The 23,595-nt window shown below is 57.4% G+C and overlaps 1 protein-coding gene across 10 annotated transcripts in view; it reads left to right on the top strand.

Moving 5' to 3' along the window:
* The window catches only part of ACOX3 (acyl-CoA oxidase 3, pristanoyl), a 57,355-nt gene extending 34,374 nt beyond the window's left edge, over nt 1-22,981 (top strand). For 3 of the 10 annotated variants that reach the window (XM_070613422.1, XM_008532848.2, XM_070613423.1), the window contains exons 14-18: nt 1,988-2,103; nt 8,233-8,407; nt 9,735-9,802; nt 11,808-11,894; nt 14,772-16,534. In XM_070613422.1, coding sequence (XP_070469523.1) covers nt 1,988-2,103; nt 8,233-8,407; nt 9,735-9,802; nt 11,808-11,894; nt 14,772-14,891 — 566 coding nt within the window. In that variant the 3' untranslated portion in view covers nt 14,892-16,534. Of the gene's footprint in view, nt 1-1,987; nt 2,104-8,232; nt 8,408-9,734; nt 9,803-11,807; nt 11,895-12,615; nt 16,535-18,797; nt 18,989-19,607 lie in introns of those variants that run through there. The other 7 variants (XM_008532849.2, XM_070613427.1, XM_070613425.1 and 4 more) reach the window with 6 other exon arrangements.
* The last annotated feature ends 614 nt before the right edge of the window (nt 22,982-23,595 follow it).

Here is a 23,595-nt window from a genome sequence, read left to right as displayed (position 1 = left end):
CCTACTGGGAAGAGCTGGGGAAGTGGCAAAGTCTCAAAGACCCCCGAACAGGCGTCCTCAAAACGGGCTCTGGGATGTCAGCCTTGCTTTCCAGGGACCGCCTGGAGGGCAGCATCTGAGGCTCAGGAGAGCCCGCTGGGCTCGCTGGTGTGTCAGCGTCCTGGGAAGCACACTGGATGCTGAAAACAGCAGAGACGTACTCGCACATGGTTCTGGACAGAAGCCCAAAATCCAGGGCTGGCAGGGCTGCCTCCCTTGGTGCCTCTGGGGAGGGTCCTCCCTGCCTCTTCCGGCTCCTTGTGGCCCCAGGCGTCCCTGGGCTTTTGGCCACCTTACCCGAGCCTCTGCCTCCATTGTCACACAGCTTCCTGCCTGTGTCTCTGTCTTCTTTCTGTCTCTCATAAGGACACTCTCCTTGGATTCCGGGCACACCCTCCTCCAGGATGATCTCATCTTGAGATCCTTAACTAATTACATCTTCCCGAGTAAGGGCGCGTTCATGGGTTCAAGGGGGCAGGAGGTGGTCATGTCTTTTTGGGGCTCCTATTCAAGCTACACCTGGCAGGAGGCTGGGAGGGGTACAACACCCCAGTTCCCTCTCCACCTGCCTCACTGGGCTCCCTGGGAACAGCTGTGTGGAGGGTACCTCAGGCCTCCCCCACCCAGGGCGGCGGAGAAACCAGCACCTCCCCCCAGGCTCTCCCTCTTGGTGGCTGTGTGAGCTTGGGCAGGCTGCTGCAGTCTCTGAGCCTTGGTTTCCTTTGCCCTGTGAGACAGTTTGCTTGCTCTTTAATGGACGTCTCAGTTGTGCTGAGGATTAACTCATGGAGTAGCCGTGAAACAGTCGAGTGTCTGCAGCAGGACCCCACCCATCGCTCCGTGTCCTTTTCCCAGGGGCCGGGCTATGTGACAGAAGGAAATCCCAGGACCCATTTGCCCAGGCTTCGGGCCCTGACCAACGCAGCCAGGTCCCTCGTCCCCCTGGGAGCTCTGAGCCAAGAGCAGCTGCCAAGTGGAGGGGCTCCTGCACCCTGTGTGCCCTCTGTGCCTGGGCCGGGGGAAAGCGTGGCCTCAGAGCCCCGTGGCCTCAGAGCCCCGTGGCCAGGCCAGGCCAGGTCCCTCCCACTCGCTCACCGTGTGCCCCAGGTGCCTCCTTGCACCCTGTGCCCTCGTCGGAAGGGGTGGTAACAACCCACTTGGCAGGGTGTTGTGAGCACTGCCAAGTTCTCGGAACCACCCGAGAGGTGACGAGGGCCCACAGCTATGGGCGCAGCGCCTGGGCGGGGAGGGGGTTGGGGGGCCGTGCGCCCTCCAGTCTCTCCCGGGGGGGGTCTTCCTTCCAACCTGTCCCCATTTACATCCTGTCATAGCACGTCCCTGTCTGTCCTTCCTCTTGTCCCTGTATTGCGTCTGAGCTCCTTGGGAGGGATGGGCATGCAGCGAGGCCGCGGGAGAGAGGCGTGAGAGGGAGTGAGGGGCGCCCCGCTCAGCAGCCCCCTGCAGTAGTGAGGTCGGGGCTGGGCCGGCCAGGGGGATGGGCGCCCCCTCTTCTCGCCACTTGTCTGCCATCCACCAGCAGGTTGTCCTGATGTTTGTGCAAATCCCTGGTGACTGGGGGATGCGCCCCCATTTCATCCAGACTAAGCACGTGAGCACCAGCAGAACGTGTGGCCGTCGTAAGCGAGGTGCTTGCCGGAAGGTGGCTCCGTGAACCTGCAGCCCCCGTGGTCGCTAGAATGGCATGGAGCTTGGACGGCCTCGCCTGTGCCTGTGCCTGTGCCGGCCTGGCCACCGCCCGGTGGGGGGTCTTGGGCAGCCCCCTCCCTGTGCCTCGGTTTCCACGTCTATAAACTGGCCCCGCCTCACACGCTCATCATGGAGATTTCTCTATACACGCCTGGCGCTCGCGATGCGTCCATCCCCGCTTAGTACAACTGTTAGATGCTCTGTAGTTACTTTGTTTTGTGTGTTTTCTCTCGTTCTGAAGTCCCCCTGGCAGCGTATGAGTGGTTGGTCTGTTACCTGCTCCGAGAGAGTGACCAAAAGTTAAATCAGGAGAAAAGATCAGGAAGCAACGACTTTGAAGCAAGAAACAACTGTCAGGTATGGGTTTGTCTTAAAAATTGTTTTTGTCTTATTTGCTCCTGATTCCTGTGTTGCCGTGTCCTCAGGAAGGTGACTGTCCCGGCAGTGGCGGCCCTGTGACCGCGGGCACGTTGCCCCAACTCTGTACACCTGTGTTTGCTGGCGGGCTGGCGGGGCCTCCGCTGGGGCATCACGTTCAGGTGCCCATCTGCAGAGCTGTGACGAACGGAGTTGGGACTTTGGGTTGTGGGAGCCTCAGACCCAGTGTGGGTGGAGACACCAGCCCAGGGCCCTCCCAACCAGAGCCATGGCTCCGTGACTCACGTGAGGTCACACCAACCCTACGTCTGGTTTTCAGAGTCACTGCCGCCCTCCCCGGGGAGCCTCGTGGGACTGGTCCTCACCCTGGGACAGGGCTGTCTCTTGTGTTCCGGGAATCCTCAGCCCAAACGCCTGCCCTAGGACCCCTCGTTTTGCCGGCTCTGCTCCGCTGTGTCCATCTGTCCCGTGTGTCTGTAGTGATGGGTGTCCTTTGGGAGGCCATGGATGAAGGAAGCACAGAAAGCATGTAAAACTGGTGCCATTTAACGAGGCTCTGTGTCCCCCGAGGCCCGGCATCCACATCTGTCGTCCCCTTCGGAGGCCCTGGCCCCACCCCTTGTGCTGCGAGGGGCAGCTCACCCCCCGGGCGGACGCAGCCAGAGGCAGAAATGGCGGTGCCTCGGGGGACCTGCTGGATGCACCTGCCCAGGCCGGAGACGAGGAGCAAGGGGCAACTGGAGCAGCTCCCGCTGAGGCTGAGCAACCAGGACCAAACCTGGGGCTTAAAAGAAGTGAGCACGACCAGAAGGACCTACAACTAGATATACTCCTGTGTACTGGGGGGCTTTGGGGAGAAGAAGAGAAAAAGGAAGAACATGGGCAACAGATGTTGGCTCAGTTGCCATGTTGAAAAAAAAGCAGATGGCCAAGGTCAGTAACCTTCAGGTTCGGTGCCACCGTGACCAAAAGTAGGAGGTGTGACAGTGACCCTTCTGGAATGGGCTGCAGTCACCACAGGCTGGGCCACTCGGACACTGATGGCCGCGGGTTAGCTCGTCCCGCCTCACTGCTTTCTCAGTTTGTCAGGTCGTCATTCTTGAAATGGAAGTAGGGTTACTCCCCTGAGTTACAGCCCAGGACCGTGAAGAGAAGGAGGGTGCAGAGGACCCCCACTCCCACCACGTCTGAATCCCGGGAGCTGCCCCAGAGGTCATTGCAGACCTTGTCCGAGCTCTCCGTCAGCACCCCCATGCCAGCCGGCTGCACCTGCGCCTGGCACGTGCAGTCAGACAGTGGAACCCGAGGGGTGACAGAGAAATAATTCACCTGTAAACCTTTGTTAAAGAGTCTCATGATGGCATTTCAGCGAGTCTTGTGGCAGAGAAGGATGGCGGGCAGCGGGCCCGGCCTAGCTTCTGGGTCTGGCTGACCCCAGTGTCCCTGGGGAGAGCCACAGAGCTGACCGGCACGCGTCAGCAGAGGTGCAGCCACACGCAGCGGCATGACGGTGGACAGGAAGGCGGCTGTGAGGCCTGAAAGGGGAGGGCACAACTCGAGAGGGGTCCTCATTTTCCAGAGCCGTCTGGATCACGGAGCGTCTTGAGTGAGCGCTGGGTCGTCCTGACAGCCGGGAGCTCTCAAAGCTCTCCCTGAGGAAGGCCAGTCCCTTCCCAGATGGCGACTGGAGCAGCCACAGAGCGTGAGAAGAGGGCTTCAGAGGATGTTTGTGTAACCTGAGCGTGGGACGAGCCTTCTTGAGTCAGACAGGAAACTCAGAAGCTGTAAAAGAAGAGGGACCGTCAGCTGTGGCTGCATAACGTTCACTTCTCTGAATAACAAAAGACGCTGTGAACAGAGCCAGAAGATGGCGCAGCCTGGGCAGACGTGGAACGTTTACCCGCCGGGGCGTCCCCAGGAGGAAACGAGTTCCTGCAGACTGAGCGTCAGCCGGCCCGGAACCAGCCTCTGGCCCCAGGCAGCGGCCGCAGTGGCCGCCAACCGTGAACCAGGAGCCAGGGACGTGCGGTTAAGGGACTGTGTGTGATGGACAGCGGCCACTCCAGACACCTGGCAGAGAGTGTGAACTGCTATGTCCTTCGGGGAGGTTGTCTGCTTGCTCCTGCTGATGACAGCTGCCATTCACTCTTTACCTACTGCTAGTCAGCTGCACACAGTAGGTTCTTAAAAAAAAAGATGCGTTTATTGCATTTCTTGGCTGGGTAACACCCTCACGTGTTCAAAGTGAGAAAATATAACAAGGTAGGTGGTGGAGTCTCCCCCACCCCCATCTTCCAGCCTCGCCGCTCCCACCCCTGGAGCCAACCCATCCGAGGTCCCCAGGACCCTGTACAGAGATCCGTGCGGCAGAAGTGAGATGAGAATGATTTTTCTCCCTTCAGCGGCACTAGGCTCTTTCCCTGTGCCATTTCATGCCGTCATCTCTGACGGATAAGGCAATGGAGGCCATGAGGGGTGCCCAGCTGGCTCGGCCCCCTTAGGGCAGCATTGGACCCATGCACTGACCCCAGGGCCCAGCACTTTGCCCCGTCCCACACAGCTGATGTCTGAACTTGGACAATTCAGGGTTTCTCTTTTGCCCAAAGTGTCTGTTCCTTGTTAAAATGCAAGTATCCTCTGAAATTAGAGCACACTAGAAGTTAATACCTGGATCCGAATTCCCTTTCTGGAGCCGGAGCAGGGTTCACGAGAGAAGGGAGTCTGGCATGGGGACCAGTGTGGAGAGGGGAGCCGGCAGGGGGCGGGGAGGTGGCTGGCCGGTCCTGGCTCTGTGTGTGCTCTCCCTTCAGCCGTTAATTCCAAGGTTTACTGCTGTAAGGTGACATGTGATGCTCAGCTGCCTTGAGTCCAAGAGGTTCCTGGTGAGCCTCCTGATGGGGGACAGTTAAGCAGCACACTCCGAGGGTCAGCTGAGACCGCCCGGAGACTGAGCAGCGGGCTGCAGCCTCCCCGCCCCATCCCTGCCCCGTGGGCCTGGCAGGAGCGGCGGGTGCCAGACCTGCCTGCAGATGCGTGAGCACTCGCGGCTGGAGCTTTTTGTGACTAGAGACCAGCCGTTTGAAACGTTAACTGTGGAGAAGTCTTTGTAGGGAGTGCGGACCACACTTGAGGCGTTTCTGACCCCTCCACGGCCCCAGAATGGGCACCATGCAGGACACTTCGGGGCCACCAGCCACATTTGTTAATGCCTTGCTCACGTTTGTTGATCGCGAGGACAGGCCATCCAAGACTCAAGGAGGAGCCTGAGGGTGCGGGAAATGGGCTGGATGAGCTCGGGGACCTGTCCTGCGTGGTGCAGGATGCTCAGCAGCACCCCGAGTTATGCCGACCACAAATGTCTCCTGACAGTGCCAGGTGCCCTGGGGTCAGGCTTAGCCCAATTGAGAACCCCTGAGGTCAAGTGTGGCAGGCCTCTTGTCTGGAGCCGGGACGCCGATGGGAAGGGGAACCATTCTCTCTGGCTCTTGGCATCTCAGAGGCCACAGGGCCTTTTGTGCTGTGCCACGTTTCTTCTCAGACAAGCTTCCTCCTGCCTGCAGCCCAGCGTGGCTGCTCCCTGGGGCCCACATGACGGCCCAGGCCCAGCACAGACTGCCCTCACCCTGTGGGCTCTATGGCCATTATTTCAGATTCGCACACGATGGTTGGGTGGCCTGACAATCGCCCGGGAAAGCCGTCCACCCAGCCTTTCTAGTCCCGTTAGCCTGGGTCAGGTGTTGACGTGGGCCCTTGTGCCTGCTGCAGCCTCAGACACCGGGTCAGGAAGGCTGCAGGGGTGCCCCAGAGCCTGTGCCCCAGGTGACTGATGGTCTCATCGAACCTTGCCCAGAAGAGCACGTGGCAGCTTCGTGCACGTCCGGTTCCCAGGACTGAGCTGGCAGGAGGGTAGCGGCCACGACCGAGGAGCCCCTCCACGTGAGAGTCCGTCTCAGCCTCCTCCCAGCACCCTGGGAGGTTGGCGCCATCACCTTCCCTCTTCCCAGACCCAGAAGCTCAGCCCAGGACATAAGTCACTTGCCCATCCTTGCACACTCATGAAGCTGCGTGGCTTCGGAGGCGGGCTCTCCAAGGCCCGGGCCGAGAGCTGCTGTGTCAGCTCAGGGGGACTCAGGATGCATTTTTTTTTTTTAAGGAAGATTAGCCTTGAGCTAACATCTGCCAATCCTCCCCTTTTTGCTGAGGAAGACTGGCCCTGAGCTAACATCCGTGACCATCTTCCTCTATATGTGGGACACCTACCACAGCATGGCATGCCAAGTGGTGCCATGTCCGCACCCAGGATCTGAACCGGCGAATCCCGGGCCGCCGAAGCGGAATGTGCAAACTTAACCACTGTGCCACCGGGCTGGCCCCAGGGTGCATTCTTGATGGTGGCAAGGTCACAGGTGGGACTGCCTTTCCGGGCCTGTCACTGGCCTGTGTCATCACTGAAATTGAAGCATGCCCCTTCCACCAGAAAATAAGATTAAAACACTGTGCTTTTAAAACCAGAAAACCTATGTGGCGAGGAAGAGAGTACAGTGGAGAGATCCCAGGGCTGGGATTCAGTTCTGAGCCTGGCCCCTGTGCTGGGATCAGCCTGGCCTCAGGTTCATGAGGGTACCCACGAGAAGGGGCGCCCTCATTGTGTGAGCAGGTTTGGGGGTGTTGGTGAGATCTAATGTGCTACCATCCTAGGGAAGTGGTTAAGGGGCAGGCGCTGGGGCCAGGTGAGTCTCTGCCCTTGCTATTGTTCCAGGAGGATCAGGGGCTTCGCTGGGACCTCTTAGCTCGTGCCTGGCCCTGGAGCGCTCACTGCCCACTTGCACCGTCAACTTCGTCAGCTTCCTCCCTGTGAGGTCCCAAGGGCCTTGGGTGGGTGCCTGAGGGCCTGAAACCAGCAGAGCCCCCACCTCCCAGCCCTCATTCACCAAAGCCACGGGCACGCACGCCGTAGTGCATGCCAGAGCAGAAGAGGGCAGGGCCACTCTGCAGGCAAGACAGCAGGATGAGCGCCCTCTCGCAGGCGGTGGTCCAGCGGGGTCTTGGGATGGACCAGCCTGGCCCGAGGCAGGGGAAGGAAGCCCCCTCTCCTGAGCTCTCTCCCGAGGGCTTGCGGTCTTGGGTGGGGCCCTGGGAGACCCCGGGCCTCGGGTGTCTGCTCTGCGAGTCCCCAGCAGGCCTTGAAGACAGAGCCTGGCCCTCTCAGTCTCGCCTCACCGTGCACGTTCCACCCCGCAGCCGCGCTCTGGCTAACGTTTGGGGCAGCGTCACGCCAGGCACTCGACTAGGGGCTTCCGTGTCGGGTTTTCTCCCCCTCGCCCCGCTCGTCACTTTGCTGGATTATTTCTTCAATTTCAAAAGTAACTCATGCTCATTAGAACAAATCAGGCAATACCTGTGTTACTTTTCTAATTGAAAATTCTGGTAAAGTAATAAATTGGAGATGGGGAAAGAAAAGCTAGGAAGTGAAGCTAATGATTATCAGCAGGTGTTTTGGATATTGGTTTAAAGAGTTGGGACCAGAAGATGTGTGTGACCTCCTGCCTCCACCCGCAAAGCCCGCATCAGAGCTCCTTCTGCACGTGCAGCTCAGCCGGGCCGGCCTCATGTTGTGGCCTCTAGTTAGCCATCGGACATAATATGTGAGCGGGTCAGAAACGCTGTTTAAGAAACTTGGGAGGAGAGGAGCGTGGCCCTACCCTTGGAGAAGCCGGAATCACCGCCAGCTGAGTCCACCTTCTCTGTGGCCCCAGGTGCAAAAGAGACTACTGGATCTCGTGCCTGAGGGAGCCGGCTCCTGGGGGACGCCCCGCACTGCAGGGCCGGCCGGCACAGGTGTCCTTGCATGTAGGATGCTGGGGCCACCCTGTGTTCCAGGCGGGGATTGAGCCAGGAGCGGTCACAGGGTGTCCCGAGGTCCAGGTCTGTCCGTGTGCAGCCTTTTCCACAGAAGTGTTTGTCTGCCCTGCCCTGTCCCCCCCGCTCCACTTGGTGTCCTGTCCTCTGGGACGCGGGCCTGGGTCTCTGCTCCCGATGATTCCCCATGAACGGTGGCTGTGCAGGGGCCGCAGCTGCCCGCTCACTGGTGTCCGTGTGTCCTTTCAGGTGTATTACTGCCGCTCCTTGGCACTGGCGTTCCTGGAGCTCACTGTGGTGCGGAGGTTCCACGAGCACACGCACCAGCCCAGCGTGCCGCCCCCGCTGCGGGCCGTGCTCCGGCGGCTCAGCGCGCTCTACGGCCTGTGGTCCCTGAGCCAGCACACCGCCCTGCTCTACCGAGGTGAGCCTCCTGGGGCACCTGCTGCCCCACCCTTCCCACCCCAACCCCCCAGGGATCAGGCACCCTCTGCGTTATCCAGGACTCTGCTTTCCTGGGAGGCGTGACTTCCCCGAGGATTTACTGAGCACACCCGCGCCGGTGCACAGATAAGGAGCCCAGACACCAGGATGGGAAAAGTGTGAGGGGTGGAACTGTCAGGAAGGCACCCACAGGGCCAAGCAGACACGAGCCCAGGCTGCTGGGGAGGCCCCAGGAATGCCCGTATGGGGGTCCCAGGAGGGCTTCCTGGAGGAGGTGATGCCTGGGCTGATTCCTGGAAGACTGGTGAGGAGGTGGTTAGCCTGAGTTTCTCCACCTTTTTCTCATTCTTGTCACCTAAGGAGCCTTTTTAGACACGTTTTCCTGATCGCCCCCTGGCGTGTTAATAATACAGATGCTCTGTGTGTCTGTTCATCTCCTGTACTCTATCTGGGCTTCATGAAGAGTGAGGGGTTTGCCCCTCCCCCTCCCAAGAACCCACGTTTCCCCTGGGGGCTGGTGTTGGCCCAGGAGGCCATGAGAGTGCACAGTTAACAAAGGAGTGAGGGGTGTGCCAGCGGCAGGCGCGGCGGGGGGTGGGGGTGGGCAGGAGATGGCCCTCTCTGAGAAACGACCACTCTCAGCGACTGACGAAAATCAACCAAAGCCGGCTGTGCAGCAAACACATCCTCCCTGTGCAAGGTCGGGGCCTCGGGCCTGGTAGACGCCACAGCAGAGCCCCAGTGGGCCAGCGGAGGGAGAACCCCAGGAGGTAGCCCCGCGGCCCGCCCACGTAGCCCGCCCCTAGCCCCAGGCGCCCACCGCAGTCTTCCTGGGCATCCCGAGCCACCATCCATGCTTCCTTCTGCCTAAAATCCCCATTTCCTCCTTTGGACAGAACCCAGCCTGCTGTGCCCCCGGCCCCGCCTGCCTCCCCGGCCCCTCCTCGTGGGTCCCCATGGCCCACCTGCCTCCCCGGTCCCTCCTTCTGGGCCCCCTGCAGCCCGCCCACCTCCCCCAAGCCCTCAGATCTTTGCCCTCCTCACACCCGGGCCCTCTGCCTCAGCATCCTCAGCTTCTGGCTGTGACCTCCTGGTTCATGCTCAGAGAGCCGGTGGGAAAAGGGACATCAGAGCCCTGGCTGCCAGTGCATTCCTGCGCAGGGGTGCAGCCGGACTCGGGCAGTGGCTGTGAGCCGTTTTCACACAAAGTAGGCTAATGTGGAAAGCTGTTCCGGGGTGACTGCGCTTCCTGGGTGATTTGGGACCTAGGGTACCCAACAGCAGGGTAACCAACGCTCTGCTTCCAGGTGGCTACTTTTCTGGGGAGCAAGCGGGTAAAATGATCGAGACGGCCATCTTGGACCTGTGTTCCCAGGTGAGTGGTGACCACCGTGTGTTACCATCTGACATACGCATTACAGGAACCCCCGCGTGGTGGCCTTCCCTGACCTTGGCTGCCCACGCATGCGTGTGCCGTCAACGTGTAGCAAAGTCAGGAAAATTAGAAGAAAATGTGGTTATGTCAGAAATGTCAGGAGACGAGTAGCTTTTGGGGAGTATCTTAGCATCTGGCCACATTCGGCTCCCTCTGATCCACTTATCGTAGCAACACCAATTCTTCTCTGGAGCATTTCGAGTTACTCCGCCTCCAGTTTAAGTTCATTTCGTGGTGTTCACTTACCTCTGTCACCCAGAAAAGTCCCATGGCCCACACCTCTGTTCTGGTGGCGCTCTGTCCAGGCGGACTTCCTACAGGGATGGTATGTTCTGAGTTTCTCCACCTTTTTCTCATTCTTGTCATCTAAGGAGCCTGCCCCACACAGTCACCACTGGCCACGTGGGGCCGTTGGCAGTGGCAGTGTAGCTGATATGACCCAGGATTTTTAATTTTCTTTGATTTTAATTAATTTAAAGAGTCACTCTTGCTAGTGGCCACCATATTGGGCAGTACAATGCTGTTAATCGGGTTGCTACTCTCTTGATGGTGGGAAGTGACCCAGAGCCCGCCGGCGTTTTGTCAGATGTCTGCAGTGACACCTGGCCTGCCACTTCCCCCTCCCATGCTCTCAGAGCCAAGGGAGCAGCAGCAGCGTCTTTGTGCTGGTGCCAGCCACTTCCCGGGCTTCCTTCCAAGGCTGCTGAGGAGGGTGTGTCGGTACCTGCAGTGCAGGCACACGGCACATCACTTTTCTTAAAGTAGAACCATTGACAGGAAGGCCTTCCCTTGTGCGCTCCGTGGTGGTGAGCTGCTGTGTATAGAAAGGCACAGTGGTCTCCCTGGCTCTCACATGTGCTGTGGGGCTGGCGGCCATGGTGGAGGCGGCCCACGCCTCGTCTGCACCTGCCACCTCAAGGATCCAGGATGTCTTCTCCCTCGGGGAGGCCTGAGGCAGCTGGTGGAGGGCCGCCCACTCATCCACTAGGCCCTGGTCGGCAAGCCGTGCGCTTGTGCATCGTCTGTGGGTGTGTCCAAGCCGCCCTGGCAGAGGTGAGCCGGGAGACAGGCCCAATGGCCCACAAAGCTGGACTGTTCCCCTTTACTTTAAAGGTTGCTGACCCCTCGTCCCGACGGCTGCTCTGCTAATGATTTCCCTCTGAAGTGGGTGGGCTCGCTCATCCGCAACCTCGGCACAGAGAGGGTGGGGCGCCGTGGCACAAGTGAACGTGTGTGCTAGGGAGCAGCACCCAGACCGTGAAACCTGCCCATTTCCTGTGCTTGTGGTTGTCGCTCTGCCCAGCAATGGCTCTGAATCTGCGTCACTGGAGTTGCCCCGTTCCAGTGTTCTATTCGGCAAAGCCACGGAGCTTCACAATTGTTTTAAGAAATAATTTTTTTTTTGCATTCCAAGAAAATTCTTGGGAGTCTGTTCATATAAATTCCAGTTGTCATATTGAAGAATAATTTGTCTAATGGAACAGGAGGGTAATAAAACCACTGTGAGCCAAAGGGCATTTGTGTCAGGACCTTCCCAGGTGCTCATAAATGCCTTCTCCCTCACATTTCTTCTGGATGCATTTTCCTGCATTAGAACAGCAACTGCCCAGATAGGTCAGGGTTCAGAGACGAGTCTCTGAAGACGGTCGCCAGTAAATGAGCCACAGAGTCGTCACTTTTACGAGCAGTCCCCACCTTGTTGAAAAACAGTAAAACATTGGAAGTCATGAGTGAATAGCAGCATGGTGAAAATATTCAAACTCACACTCAGGGAATCTGTGATCCAGGCCAGGAAAAGATAACACGTTAGTAATGGAGCCTTGCGCGCCTGCTGGGGTTACCGTTGCTAGTGGGCCCAACAACAAACGGCCGCAGCTCTGTTCTGCAGTGGTCGCCATGGCGATCTCTGGGCGTTGCCAAGTGTATGGACTGTGTTTTCCGACAGCTGAAAGATGATGCGGTTGCCCTGGTGGACGTGATCGCCCCTCCTGACTTTGTCCTGGACTCACCGATTGGCAGAGCCGACGGCGAGGTAAGGCGCAGCCCCCTCCCATGGCTGGGCAGGAGTGGGAGACGCCGTGCACTCAGGCACCAGCGGGGGCTGTTCTGGCAGCTGATGGCCGTGATTGCAGACCTGCGGGGGTGACATGGGTCAGGGGTCCCCTGGCGCCTTCCTCAAGGGAAGTTGTCACGCTCTGAGCAGCAGTGGAGGGAGTGGCCCGAAGAAGTTGGGGTGGTTGTGGGCGAGTTAGCCGTCCCCCGGCCTGCCTTCCTCCAAGAAACGGGGTGGTGACGCCACCCTCAGGGGCTGCGAAGCCAAGGTCAGCACAAGCCTGTGCGAAGCGCGGCCCCGCAGCCGTCTCCCTCTTCTCACACTGCCCCAGGCCCTTTCCAGTCCTGGGTCTTGGTGCCGTCGTACAGTCTGGTTCCCACCCCATCAACCAGGCCACTCACCCCTGTCCCTGCGCTTCCTGGCGGGTTCTCGATCTCCTCTCTTGCCCCTGGTGCTCCAGAAAGATTTCTTAAAAAGCAGATCTTGTCAAGCTCCTCCTCTGACTGAGCTCTCCACCAACATCCCCCACACCTGAAATAGCACCCACATCCCCTCCTGTGCCCCCAGTGTACGGCCTGCCCTCTGCCTGGTTCTCCAAGGTCATTTTATGCCATGCTCCTCCTGTCCTCTGGACTCCAGCCTCCAGCCTCACAGTCTTCTTCTCTGTTCTTCTATCATGCTGGGCTTGTTCCCACCCCAGGGCCTTTGTACCTGCTGTTCCTGCTACCTGGAGTGCTTCCGTTCGGTTGGGTCTAAGGAGAATACATCCTCTTCAGAGAGGTCTTCTCTGGCCTCCACTAAAGTGCCCCCACTTTGTCCTGCTGTGTGATCTCACAGCACTGGTTACTGAGCCCACAGGCACCCCTAGGCGACTTTCACCACCACGTGGAGATGCCAGTGCTGGACGATGCTCACGGGTCTGCTGTGTGCCTCCCAGCACCTCACCACCCACAGGTTATTGTCCTTGTGTTACCATGGGGAGGTGGCATTTCAGACTTCTGCAGTCACGTGCCTGAGGTCTCGCGGCTGTGAGCAGCATAACAGGAGATACCCCCCCCCCCGCAAACTCTGACCCCCAAGGTCATGTTCTTTCTGCCAAGGCACCGCTGCCAACCCAGGCTCTGCTTCGATGGAGACTGGACGTAAGGGGACAGGAGCCCTCCCTCTGTCCTCAGGGTAACCATCGTGAACTTGCCCAGAGAGGGGGCAGGCACCCTGGCCTCCCACAGCCCGGACACACCTGGGGTTGGACAGGGGTCCCAGGTGCTGGAGGGCAGGATGGAAGCGTTCCCTGTCGAATTGTTCAGGAGTAGGGACAGTGACATCTGTGCGGAGCCTGCTGTCTTCTGCCTGCACAGCTGAGCATTTGGCATCCTCACTGAGTCCCACAGGGTGGATGTGTCCATGCCCACTTTGCTGGGGCAAAATGCAGCGTCTGGAGGCTGGGTGGGTGCCCGTGGTTGCCCAGCCAGGGAGCGGCAGAGCCGGGATCTGGGCAGGCATCCGCCATGTGGAGAGAAGACAGGAGGGCGAACCTTGGTCCCCTGCTGTGGCCAGGGCCCCCTGGGAGCACGGAGAACATGCCAAGCCCACGGGAGAGGGCCTAGCCTCTGCTGACATGGGTTCAGCAGGCAGCCGGGCAGGTGGGCATTCCAGGAAGAAGCAGCACGCGCCCATCCCGGAGGGCCTGGCAGTGGTGTCGATCGAGGACCTCGGAGCACGAGCGAGGCTCTGCCTGTGCAGAGGGAGCCGGGGCGGCGAATGCTGGACCCACCTGCTCCGCAGAGGCAGCCCTGTGTGGCGCACGGCCGGGGAGTGACCTGGAGGGAAGAAGGCCATCCTCAGATGGGGCCCCTGCTGGCACTAGATTCACGGAGCTGGGAGGCCTCGCCTGATGCGATGTTTATACAGCCCACGTTTCTCCCAGTTTTAAGGAGTGATGTCTTTACCAGGTGCTACTCAGTAAGAGATTCATTTTAGGTGAACAAACACAGCTGGAGGAGGTTATTTGAGACAGTCATGAGACATCACGCTCCCAGTTGAGAAATGTAACCTCAGGTTTATGACCCGTTGGGGAGAAGCCTGGGTCCATGTCTCTTTGGGGCCAAGAGCAGATGTTGGAGGAGGAATTGCTCAGTGCACTTAGCAGGTGCAGGGAGAGCGGCCTTAAAGGTAAAAATCGGTCCACAGCAGCCGGATACAACCCAGGCCCCTCCGCGGCCCGGGGGACTGTCACCGCCTCCCAGCCTGGCACCCACTGTCGAGAGTGGTGAAGATGGGTCATCAGCCCGCAGGGTTTTCGCGGCCTTCCTCCATGACAGCTGCTCTCCCCGGTTCTCCAGCGAGGCCGCCTGGGTGAAGATTCGCTTTGACAGGCCTGGAGGAGGCGGACGGCTGGCCCATGGGAGCAGGCCGACGGGGAGGGACAGTGTGTGCCGGGTGTGGTGGCCCAGGGGACCACACGGCAAGGCCAGCCCACGAGCCGTCATTCTGCTGCCCGGCTGTGCCTCCCCTGTGCCAGCCAGAGCCTCGTGGGTGCAAGAGGACAGAGTCCAGGAGAAAGAGCGCACGGAGGCTTGGAGGGTCCCACGGCGGCCATGCTTCAGAAGCAGAAAAGGACGAGTAGGGTGTTCCATCATGAATGTGCTTTATGGTGCTTTATAATTGCATTTTCCTAATTGTTTTCTACTGAAAAAAGCTTTATATAAATTAAATTTAAATCATCTTAAAACTTCTCTAAAAAGCGACACAAGAGAATTTCCTGTTTTTAACAAAAGCTCACGAGGGGAGTTGCATTTGCACGCTCAGCCATCTGAGGAATCTGTTTTATTATTTATGTGTCTGTGTCTTTTGTAGCTCTATAAAAACCTCTGGGGCACCGTCCTTCAGGAAGGCAAAGCGCTGGAGAGGGCCTCGTGGTGGCCGCAATTCTCTGCCAACAAGCCCGTCATAGGAAGTTCGAAATCAAAGCTGTAGTCACGAGGCTCAATCTCATTAATCTAATCATGCTAATCAAGACATTGACCTCACCTTCTGGTTCCAGGAGACGCTGGACATTGCTGCCGCTTTCTGAACATGCACCGCTGCCTCCAACCAGCCCTTGTCCTGTCGGGACTGGCCGTCCTGGGCTGGGCTCTCTCCAGTCACCCCAGGAGGCGTCGGGGCGGAAGTGCGGGGCTCGCTGGGGGCCGTGGTGACTTGCTGTGCAAAGAGGGAACCTAGATAATCATATCTTCCTGATGGCTTCCCACTGTGGCGATGAGGACTGGGCACGTCCTGTTTCACTCACCGAATATAAAGCTGACTGCTCCTCATCAGGGACTTTGTTTCTAACATCATCCGAGATTTTTTACAAAGCTCTTCTTCACTGAGACTTAATGGCGCCGGTGTGAGTCTGTGGACTCTAGCCTGCCTTTACTGTGTAATTAAATTCGTTATAATCTTCCTCGTCACACCAAAGACCATCTGAGTGACATAGTTTAAGATTTTTAAGGAGGAGAAAATCAGTTTTATTACTTTCTTGTGTGGAACTAGAAGTTTCCATCAAGGAGATGTTTCCAAATTTAAAAGTGCATCACGACTTGAACGTCTAGACAACTTAACACCCTGACCCCCAGCGTGTGGCTTGTTGAGTTGGTAGAATGGGGTGGTTTTGCCGTCAGTAAATACCCAGGGCTGCACGGCCCCACGGGGTGTTTGCCTGGCAAACTCCCCACATGTGTGTGTGCATGTGTGTGCACGTGTGTGCGTGTGCGCCCAGCGCGGCCCAGGTCTGTGAGCATATGTCCAATCCGTGGAGACCAGACTGAGGAGCTCAAAGAGCCTCCCCGGCCACGCGGGTTTCCGAGCCCAGGACGCCAGCTGGCAGGTGGTTCTGACTCTTGGCACTGTCTCTGTTTCCCCTCCGCTGTCCCGTTGTGCTCCTTGGCCTCTCTGATCAGTCCTGGAAGGCACAAGACTTTTGCCCTCAGCGGCCCCCGTGCCTCCCGACCTCTGTGGCCTTGGAGCCCACTAGTGCAAACTGGTCCTGGACAAACGAGGACCTTTATTTTTCAAAATAACCCAGGGAATTTCTGAGCACATGGAAGGCGTGGGCAAGAACCTGTTTGTGGAGGCTGGATTTCCAGCTCTGGAAATTACGTGGGTGGTTCCTTCTCAAGCCTCAGTTTTCATGCCTGGAAAAGGGACACATCTCCCACCCCACCTCCCACCCCTGCAGAGCTGCCAGGAGCATCAGAGCAGGTAGGAGGGGCAATTTGTCATGAGCACGCACTACGTGCTGGAACTTTCTATCCATCATTGGCCCCTCAGACAACTGTGTGGGGCTGGGGGGAACTGTGTCATCAGGCCCATTTTACAGATGGGGAAACTGACCCCAGAGGGCTGATTCACTGCCCTGGGCTGGATAGCCAGGAAGTGGCAGAGCTGGACCGGGCTCTCAGGTCTGACCCAAAGCCCCAGCCTGTCCTTGGCCCCACACGTTCTCAGAGCCGGGCACAGACGGGCCTTTGCTGATGTCAGTGTCACGGCTTTACCTAGGGCACAGTCCTTCCTCATTTAAGGTCTGTCTGGTTGGGGGGGTTTCCTTGTGTCTTAAATAAACCCTTCACATTTTTTAAGAGTGTTTTGTCCATTATACTCTTCTCTGCCTGCTTTCAGAGAGAATGGGAACAACAGAAAATTTTCCAGACCCTTAGAAATTGAGATGGGCTGGTTCTGAGCACAGATTCCAATAGTGGAGTGGAGGAGCCTGTCGATGCCAGAAGGAGGGGTTCACTCCCCACAGGTCTCAGGGGTCCCCAGGCCCAGCCACTCTGCCTGGGGTTCCAGCCCAAGAGCCTGCTGGCCGCGGTCACCAATTTCTGTCGTGTATCCCCGGGAGGCCACTCGGGCTGCGTGTTCGTGGACACTGCTTCACCCGCACCCCGTGGCTCTTCTCAACAGGGAGGAGCTGGCTCTCTGGTCCTCTGACCCTCCTGCCGCTGGTGTCCGGCTGCACCCTCCGCCTCGGGCCCCATTTCAGGAGTGACAGCCTCACCTGGGCATCTCGCGTTTTCGTATTTTGCCTTTTGTCGTTTGGGATCTTGGTTTATTGTCCAGTTTTGGGTCTGAAACCACCAGCTCTTCCAACAGGTCATAGAAGTCCGAGGTTGAGAGTGTGTTCATCCAGGAAGATAAACACAGTCGTCTGTAAGTGTCAGGCGTGCTGGGCTCTGTGATCAGGGAGCTGTGTGAGGTGTGCCCGCGGCTGCCACTGCTCCGTGTGCACTCCCGCGCCCACCCACTAGGGACGTCTTCACTCCCGAGGTTCTGCAGGCGGGACGTGCTCCTCGACTTGCAGGGCCAGGAGGGTCATCAGTGAGCCACACAGCCTGGGCGCCACCCCCCAGGCCCGGCCTGGCCACCTGCCACCGTTCATCCACCACCAGGCTCCTCCCCCCCGCCACCGGCTGCCTGGTGCAGGGCTGTCCCGACGGCAGGAGCGGAGGAGGTTAAGGAGTGGACGGTCATTAAAGGCCATTTTAAAAATAAAGCATTTGAAAACACTGTGCAGTAAAAACTTGAATAATTTGAATAGATTTTAAAAATTTAATCTCATTGCTTTCTACCAGTTTTTTTTTTTTTTTGGTTATAAAACCAACAGGCGTTTGGTACTATTGCAGTAACATAGGAAGGTTCAAAGAAGAAAACGTCACTCATAATCCACTTGGGAACAACCACTGGTTGCATGGTATTTACTTTAGGGCCACGGGGCAGAGATCTGGGTCCACCGTAATCCTGGCTCTTGCTGGGTTTGCCCGGTTGTGACAGTGACTTGTGCCCTTCCCTCGGCAGCCCTGTGGCCTGTCCCATCCCACCTGCTGGTAACAGTGTAGCACACCCCATTCGAATGCCTTCCTCCTCCGTGTGTGGGGGGTTTTTGTAACAGGAAGGGGGTCATCCTCTTGTCAGCCTTTTTGTCCCCGCTTAAAGGCATGTCACGGGCACCTCCGTTCAGGCAGCGTGGGGTACAGGGTTAACAAACCTCCCCTTGAGGGCTGTGGAGAGGGAGGGCCTGTGCTCCAGGTGGCTCTGGGCCGTCCGTCCTCGCACGTGGGCCTGAGCGTCAGTTCCTGGAGGCCGAATTGCTGAGGGCCGGGATTTCACGTGGGGGCTGCTGATAAGGCCGGAGGCCCTGGGGCGGGTGTGGACCCACCAGCGTGTTGGATGAGAGCCCAGAGTGGGCCACGTTGCCTGGGCGGGTCCCCCGCTGATGAAGTGGGATGAAGGGGAGAATCTGGCAGCTGTGAGCCTTAACATGGGCTCATCCGGAAAGCACGCAGCGCAGAGCCTGGACGTGGCGGGCGCGAGCTCCTGGCACCTGGTCATCAGTCTCCTCCACGGGCTTTGTTCCCACGCCCCTTTGTCCTCACTGTTCCCTTCCCGTCCCAGGGGTTAAATAAACCAGCATCTCCTGGTCGGTTTGCTTTTCTTTGCTCCCTTCTGAGAGCTGATGGTGTCTTCCCCTGTATTCATAGCGATTTCTATTGTTCCCCTGTGATAACTGCCTGCTCTTGTTCTTTGTCTAATGGAGCATTTAGTTTTTAAGATATTTTCATTTAAAAAATATTTTTGTGTACTAAGCATCATAAACCTTTGACATGCATTGAAAATTATTTTTCCTCATTTATTATTTGCCTTTTAATTAATTTTTTTGATTTAGTGTAAACTTTTAAAATTTAAAATTGTATGTATGTATAAATCAAAAAACTAAGGATCGTTTCTGCTTCAGCCTTTGAGGTCAGGCTGGGAGAGTCCTCTCCCGAACCCAGATGATTCACGTTTGCCTATGTTTTCCTTGAGGACGTTACAGTATTCAGTGGGCTGGGGGTTTATTTCCAGGTGGGCGTGAGGCCAGGATCTAAAATGGTGAGCCCATTGACTGACACACTGACCTGAAGTCCCACCTGTATCAGACGCCACAGTCGCGTGTTCTCAGGTCTGTCTCTGCCTTTTTCGCTTTTATTGGCTTTTCTCACATCAGCTTCTGTTGATTTCATTATTGAGGCTTTCACACTTTTAATATCTTTTGGAGTGAGGAGATATAGCCTTATCTCTCATCTTTTCAAAAAACTTCTCAGGGCTGGCCTGGTGACGGACGTAGCGGTTAAGTTCACACGTTCTGCTTTGGCAGCCCGGCGATCGCTGGTTTGGATCCCAGGTGCAGACATGGCACTGCTTGTCAAGCCATGCTGTGGCAGGCGTCCCATGTATACAGTAGAGGAAGATAGACAGAGATGTTAGCTCAGGGCCAGTCTTCCTCAGCAAAAAGAGGAGGATTGGCTGCAGATGTTAGCTCAGGGCTAATCTTCCTCAAAAAAAAAAAAAAGCCACTTCTCAGATGTATGAGCTTTGGTATTATTCTTGTCAAGTCTGGGCACTCTCCCATCCCCAGATTAAAGAAAGATTCTTTGGAAACTGGAATTTTGTCTAATTGATAGATTAATATCAGGAGAATTTATATCTTTAAGTAGTTTTCCCATTTAAGACCATGTTTTCAAGTTTTTAATAAAAAGCTCATTTTTGTATATTTTGTAACTGGTCACCTTTTAAAAACCTTATTATAACAGTCTTTTGTTGATTCTCTTTGGTTTTCCTTATATGTCAGATATAGTGATGCTTTTGCCCTTATCTTTCCAAAACTTTGACCAGTCCTGTAACTTTCCTGACTGGTGGCATCTGTGGGACAGACCCCGTACATGTGATGGCGGCACCACCGTCTGGGCCCGGTGCTCAGGAAAGGCCCTCAGGGGTTCTCGTTAGCCTGATGCCTCGTGAAGGACAGATGGGCAGACAGACTCAAGGCGGAAGACAAATGTGCACCGATGGCTGGACCCTCTGACCCACTGAGGACAATGCCTGCAGAGCGGGGAGCCGCCTGACCCTGGAATAAGAGAGCAACGAGCATCCCCTCGCCCTGGGGCTGCTTCACACGGACACAAATGCAAACCACGCGGACAAAGAAAAGGAAAATCAGCCACCCCATCGCTGTCTTCAGGAGCCCGCACATATCTCGGGATTGAGGCCTTCGACATCACCTCCAAGGATCCTGGTGGCAGTGGAGGTGTGGGCACTTTCCTCATGGGTGTATTGTTGACGCAGGGCAGACATTTGGGGACTGTCCCTTTTCTTGGGCTTCTAATAGCTCTGCCCAACCCTATTCACTTTTCTGCTATTTTTTATTCCCCCCGAGAGATTTAAGGGGGTCCTACCCTTGGGCTGCCCCCAGCAGGGATTTTTTACGCAGTCAGTGTCTACGCAGCGGTCACCCCTCCTGCTGTGCAAGGACAACGGCTCACGTCCTCATCACAAGGCTCCTTTCTACTTGACTTGGTCCACACGGCCATTCTGGACGTTCCCCAGACTCCGCATGGAATGTGTCCTGCCCGACGGTGGGCCCCATCAGAAGAGCATGGGCCAGGCCCCAGGCACGGGTCCTCCAGAGGTCACATGGTCTTAGACCCCCCTTCATGTGGTGGGCTGTGTGGGTTTCCTGCCCAGCTTCCGAGCCCCTTCGTCCTCTCTAACAGAACCCTAGTTTTGTCCAAGTTCTGCCCCAAGGCTGGGCCCATGGTGGCTGGAGCTCCTCAGCTCATCTGGTCCCTTTGCCCCAGTCACTGGCTCAGGGATGGGACCCAGCTCAAGGATCCTGTTGGGTTGAGTCTAAGGAACCAGCTGGGACGGTGGTCTCTCGCTTTCACTGGACAATGTGCTGGCCGCTGAGGAGCTATGTGCCGCTCCAGCCACATTGCCACCTGAGCCTGAGGCTCAGCCAACCCGTGGGGACGGCCCGGGACACGGTGGCTGCCACACAGAACAAGAAGCCGCAGAGCCTCAGGTGATGGCCTCCAGGTGCATGAGCCACCGGCTTTCTAATCGCTGAGGACAGGTGAGCTAGGCCGAGGGCCCCACACACGGAGCCCCAGTGCCAGGCTTGGCCCGGGCACCTGCGGCAGAGCACAGGGGGCAGCCCCTGGTCCACACAGGGGGGCCACACTCCACAGGTGGCATGGCGGCTCGGTCTTGGGTGCGGGAGCTCTGGCACTGCACTGCCCAGCTGTCCCCCAGCAGCCTCTGCTTTGCTGCCAGCTGCTCTGGCCTCTGGCTGTCACTGAGACCTATGTCAGGGGGTTTGTCTCGGCCCAGGGCTTTGCTCCTGAGTCCGGGGGTCCGGGAGGCTCGGTGAGAGTTGGGTTCCTACTGGCTTCCAGGAAGCCCGCCTGTTCCAACTGAAACACGGGCCTGACCTCAGCTGGGCTCCCAGTGCCTGAGACTGCTGGCTGCCCCGGGGGTGGCTCAGCTTGCTCCATGACACCCGGAGGGAGGCGGATCTGGTCCCATGGTGGCCTGTCACTGAGCTCAGGCGGAGTTCCACTAGCCTTTCCTCGGGCTCCCACGTCTCGTTCGAGCTCTCAGGCAGGGAGGCCCACGCTGTGCTGCGCTGTTTGCTTTGTGAGAGAAAATGCGCGTTTCGTCTTACACAAGCCGAATGCTGGGGCGCAGAGCAGACCCGAGAGTGGTCCCCGGGGTCTGCTCCAGGTGTGTGAGTTCCGTGTGCAAAACTTCCTGACATCTCTCGAAGTTTTCCATCTTTGCTCCAGAGCAAAGCTTGTGAAAACAAAATGCATTTTTAGGAAGCTTTTCCTACGTCATCGTCCTTAAAAGCCCCGGGCCAGATGTCTGTGCTGGCAGCCTGAGGAGGTTGGTAGCAGCATCCACAGAGGACGGCTCTGGAGCTGGGCCCAGGTTCCAGGCCTCTCGGTCACTGGCTGTGAGGCCTTGGGCACATTTCTTCACCTTCCCAAAGTTGTTTCCTACTTTATAAAGGCCTGACGCTTGCCTTCAGGGTCAGAGGCGCTGACGTCATGCAGTCCGGGCACTCGGAGGGGCCCCTGGCCCACTGACCTGGCCCCTGGGGCTGCACGTCCTCCAGCACCGAGGGAAGTTCTGAGCATGCGGAGCCTGAGGACCACCGCCTCTGTCATGGGCCTGGATTCTGGGAAGAATGTGGGGTGGTCAGTGGCCCTCGTGAAGATGCTGAGACGGAGAATGACCATGTGCAGTCCCAGCGCCTGCCTGCCTGTGCCCTGGGGTGGCTCTGCTCTTGGCCTCCAGCGCTCCCACCTCTGCAGAAGGTCCTTTCAGGGACCAGAGTGGCCACAGGAGGAGCTTCATGTGGCTCCAGGCTGGCCCTTCTCTGCCAATCCTGGGCCCGCACAGAAAGCCTGCCCCCGGGGAAGCCCTGGTCATGCAGTCTTCGTCCTTGTGTGAGCACTCCTCGACACCCGGCCACCAAGGGCCTGGGGCCCCGTGGACAGTTCACTCCATCTTGGGACACTGCCCACTGCTGGCTGCTCACATGGCTTCCCAACCCCAGAATAGCCGCTGGGACGCTGTACCTGAGCCAGCTCCCTCTGTGTCCTTCCTTGGTGCTTCCCCACTTCCCTGACAATGGCCTCTGTGTGGACGTGAATGCAGTGTTGGCAGCAGACGTGCTTCCCACCCGGCATCCAAGCCAGCGTGGCCCACCACTTGCCCTGCCCAGCTGTCATCTGTGTGACAGAAGGAATTGCGTGACATTCCTCCTTCACCACGTTGGCTGCAGTAGCCCCACGACCCTGGACAGCACTTCCCACCGGTCGAGAAGCTCACTGAGGTCAGGGACGAGGTCTGAATCATCTGTGTGTCTCCAGTTCCCAGCACAAGGCCACAGAGAGGAGTCCTAGGCAAGCACTGGAGGGAGGCATGGGTGGATGGATGGATGGAGGGTGGATGGATGGGTGGATGGATAGGATGGGTGGATAGGGTGGGTGGATGGGTGGATGTGTGCATGGATAGAAGGATGGTTGGGTGGGTGGATGAATGGATGGATGTGTGCATGGATAGGTAGATGGATGGGTGGATAGGGTGGGTGGGTGGGTGGATGGGTGAGAAGATGAGTGGGTATATGGATGGATGAACAAATGAATGAATGAATGACTTCAATTAAAAATTGAATAAATGAATAAAATGAATGAATGAAAAAATGAATTAATGAATGAGTAAAGGACTGAGGCCAGCAGGGAAGGAGTGCCCTCGGCTGCCTCCAAAGGAGAGATCAGCAAGAGGGACTTCGAAGTCCCAGGACTCCCTTTGCGGCCACAGTGCTACCACACCTCGCCTTTTGTGTCCATCCCTGAAGTAATGACCACACAGGGTGTTACGGCTGAATTGTGTCTCCCAAATCCATATGCTGAAGCCCTAACCCCCAGGACATCAGGATGAGTGTACTTGGAGAGGGGACGTTAAAGAGGCGATTTAGGTAAAATGAGGTCGTATGAGTGGGTCCTGATCCAGTCTGACTGGTGTCCTTGTAAGGAGAGGGGATTAGGACACAGACACGCACAGAGGGACGACCATGTGAGGACTCAGGGAGGGGACGGCTGTCTACACACCAAGGAGAGAGGCCTCAGGAGGAACCAACCCGCCCACACCTGGATCTCGGACTTCCAGCCTCCAGGGCTGGGAGAGGATAAACGTCTGTTCTCTGAGCCCCAGGCTGTGGGTGTGGCAGTCCCCACGGGCTGATGCACAAGGATTCGTTCCTTGAGTGATCTCTGTGAGCCCAGCCAGGGGACAGATGATTCCACCCATTTCAGAT

The sequence above is a fragment of the Equus przewalskii genome, chromosome 3 (assembly GCF_037783145.1).
Source record: "Equus przewalskii isolate Varuska chromosome 3, EquPr2, whole genome shotgun sequence".
Taxonomy (NCBI): Eukaryota; Metazoa; Chordata; class Mammalia; order Perissodactyla; family Equidae; genus Equus; species Equus przewalskii.
This window is presented reverse-complemented; position numbering and strand designations above follow the sequence as displayed.